The sequence below is a fragment of the Cricetulus griseus genome, chromosome 8 (genome assembly GCF_003668045.3).
Source record: "Cricetulus griseus strain 17A/GY chromosome 8, alternate assembly CriGri-PICRH-1.0, whole genome shotgun sequence".
Classification (NCBI taxonomy): domain Eukaryota; kingdom Metazoa; phylum Chordata; class Mammalia; order Rodentia; family Cricetidae; genus Cricetulus; species Cricetulus griseus.
Window position 1 is genome coordinate 61,893,629 of NC_048601.1, and position 3,686 is coordinate 61,897,314.

The 3,686-nt window shown below is 37.7% G+C and overlaps 1 gene segment (V, D, J or C); it reads right to left on the reverse strand.

Annotated features, from left to right (window-relative positions):
- Positions 1-594: 594 nt before the first annotated feature.
- LOC113838180 lies at positions 595-1,453 on the reverse strand. The segment is given in 2 exon segments: positions 595-1,016; positions 1,408-1,453. Coding segments are annotated over 2 exon segments (468 nt in total).
- Between the last annotated feature and the right edge of the window lie 2,233 nt (positions 1,454-3,686).

The following is a 3,686-nucleotide window of genomic DNA, read 5'->3' on the forward strand; positions in this document are numbered from 1 at the left end:
TCAATAAATGAAAACACCAAACAAAAACAAATATTGGAACAATGGGAGGAAAATACTAAAAATGAAAATTCAAGCATCGATATCTTCTTACACATCACTAACTGTGCATGTGTGTGAAATAAAATATGGAGACAAAATAGCTGGAAGGAGATAAAAAGAACTATTATTTAAACAGAAAAGAAAGAATTCATGAGTAACAGAGTCTGAACTTAGAGAGTCAGTGAACATTCTTTACACAAACAGGAAATGAAGAAGAGCAAAATATGCAATGTTTATATTAATAAAATGGAATTAAAAACAAAAACATAAAAAGACAAATAAAATAATTATATAGTTAATGAGACAAGATAATGAAGAAATATGTCAGTTTTGTGTCTTTTTACAGGATAATTTTTAATGATGAAGAAAGAGGAGGGCTATAAGATCAGAATGATTTTTCACTCAGTCTTAGCCGGATCATTCATGGTTTCTGAGAATTCCACTGTTCACAATTCTCCTGAGGCAATTTCATTGTTATTGCAGATGAAGAGAACTGAGACTCATGACAGGTGAGGTGTAGCCAAGGCAGTTGCTCATACTACAAGTCCCTCTGCTTCAAGAAATAATCTGCAGTGACTCACTCTCAAACAAACAGATATGTAATGTGTTTGGCAGCAGGGCCACCCCAAGTAAGGATGTTTTTGTAACGGTCTGAATCAATGTGTGAGGAGCATGAGAACCTTGAAAGCAGAAATATACTCCAAAATCCTCAGGCTCCATTCTACTGATCTTGAGAGTGAAATCTGTGCCTGAACCACTGCCACTAAACCTGTCTGGCACCCCAGAAAATCGGTTGGAAACCTTGTAGACCAGGAGCTTTGGAGACTGCCCTGGCTTCTGCAAGTACCATTCCAAATAGGTGTTTCCATTATTATGTACAAGGCTCTGACTAGACTTGCAAGAGATGGAGACTTGCTCTCCAAGGCTGACAGACAAGGAGGATGGAGATTGTGTCATCACTACATCACCTCTGGAAGCTGAAATAAAGACAGAAAAGCACAAAGTTAAGGACTCACTTTGTGAACAGCCTTAATGCATTTTTGATATTTATTTCAGATGATATGTTTATTTTACATAACATTCTTTACACATTAAATTTCCCGTATTGGTTAGCCAAATGAATATAAAGAAATAAAGCGCTCCAAGGCATGAATTATACCATCCTATTCTATCTGTGTCATAATCTTCAAAATAGAACAATTTATCTCCTATCTGAAAACTCCCTCAAATAGATGTAAACCTATCAGTTCCCAACCTGGAGGATAAGAACACATTTGCATTCTCATACATGGATAGAATACATGTGATTAGGGACCCAGATGTAATCCTCCCTACCTATCCCACTTTCTCACTTCCCTCTGTCCTCACCAGGAATTGTGAACAACAGCAGCACCAACAGAACAGGCAACTTCATTTTGAGGAAGCAGTCTGTGGAGACTGATCAGTCATCACAGGATGTCAACTGTACTTTTATCATAGACTAGGAAGGGTGGGTCCTCTCTAGGGAGCAATATGCAAAGATATGTGTTAGTGTCACAGTATAGATAGAGGAAAGTATCATGCTGGCTTCTCCTGATTGTAAAAATCATGTAGTATATTTTTTACATCAGGAATGAAAATTATTATACAAAATGTGGTGTTTGATAGGAAAAGAACATTATAAAATCTGTCAATCTGTATGACACTAGACAATCAGTACTGTATCTCAGAAGCCCTAGGAGGAGTGAAAATGAGGACATGTATGCAATTATTCCTTATGAGCTGAATAACTATGCTTTTGCTCCTCTTTGACCCATTTTACAAACAATTACCTCTTTTATGAATGTTAAATGTAGAAATTAGGAGCTATCTTTTCTGAGGTTTTTTGATTTGTCCAAGTATGAGCACAAAACAAGTACTCATACTAAGAAGGTATATCTTAAATGTTTATCATAAAAATATAGAAGTGATTGATACTAAAAATAATTGTCATAGGAAATATAGTTTGAGAAACAATGGATTACAGGGATGGGTTTCTGGTGTTTGTACCTATTGATATTTCACAGGTGAATTTCAACTAATTTGTTGTGTGTTGATTAATTTTTATATAACTTTTCATTCAATAAGTATACCTCACTAAAATTATGTTTCCTCATTTACTTATTATGTTTTCATGTGTACGTTTAAATATGTTCACTCCATGGTACACATGTGAATAACAGAAGACACTTGTAGGAATGAGCCTCCCATAACATGTTGGTTCAAGGAAAATAAAGTTATTTTCTTTGATGGAAGAAACTTTTATCTGTTGAGAAATCTCACCAGTTCTCTCAGTGAACTGAATTTATTACAGTAGAAAAATTTCTACAGGTGTTGATAACATAAAGGATAACTATGCTGCAATCCACAGAACCAGAGTTACTCAATAACAAGGAGAGTGCCTGGGACCAGAACATACAGATCTCCATGGAAATGGTAAATGTAAGTTATTTCATGAGTGGTCTGAGGGCATCTTGAGAAGGGAACGTGAGCAATCAGGTTGGGGGGACATGAAATGGTAAAGTGCTGAGAGGGACTGCTGGGGGCCATTTCATATTTAGTTGGAAGGATGACACAGTGAATCTCTCAGGAGTCTATGGGTGGGAGTAACCCCAGTTTAAACTCTTAGCTATAGTGGATAAGTAGTCTGAACTGTCAGTCTCCTGAGAGAAGATTGGTGACTGCCCCAATTGTCATCAGAGAGGCCTGATAACATCCAGCAAATGATGGAGACAGATACAGAGATCTACAGCCAAACATTTGCAGAGCTAGGGAATCTTGTGGAGGAGGGGGAGAAAGGAGTGTAGGAACTAGAGGGGTCATTGACATCATGGGAAAGCACACAACAATTGACTAATCTAGGCTCATAGGGGATCACAAAGACTAAACTTATAACCAGGGAACATGCATAAGACTGGCCTAGGATTCTACATATATTTTATAGTTGTATCACTTGGTCCACTTATGGGATCCCTAGTAGAGGAAACAGGTACTATCTCTGACTGTTTTAGTGGCTTTTGAGACCCTTCTTCTCATAGTGAGTCACCTTGCAGACCCTGAATAGCTAGGGATGTGATTAGTCTTACTACAATCAGGTATGCCATGCTTTATTGATACTAAAAGTAGACTTGCCCTTTCCTGGAGACAGAAGAGGAGAGGATTGGGTGGTTGAAGGCAGAAAATGTTGGGAGAGGGAGTGGGAGGGGAGAATGGGAGTGAGGCTGGGATTGTGATATAATAAAATAGATGAAAAATAAATGAATACATGAAATATCTTTCCTAAGAAAGTTGTTTGACTGATCTGTAAGTGAGACAGCGATAAAGAGGAAAGGAAATAAAAGTACATTTTATTTTAGTATCTCTTCCTCAAGTTCCTGCTTCTCTTGTTCCCTTTCTGATATTACACCTTTACCATCTTGGTTCTGTGTGGCATATCATGACCTAGTAGAATGTATTTGACAAGACAAAGCCCATTTATTTTTTGGTTGTTTGAGACTGGAGGTTGTCCTCGAACTTGTTCTGTAGACCAGGCTGGCCTTGAACTCACAGAGATCCATGTGCCTCTGCCTCATGAGTGCTTGGATTAAAGGAATGCACCATCAGCAACCAGCCGAAAAAGGCCATTTTAA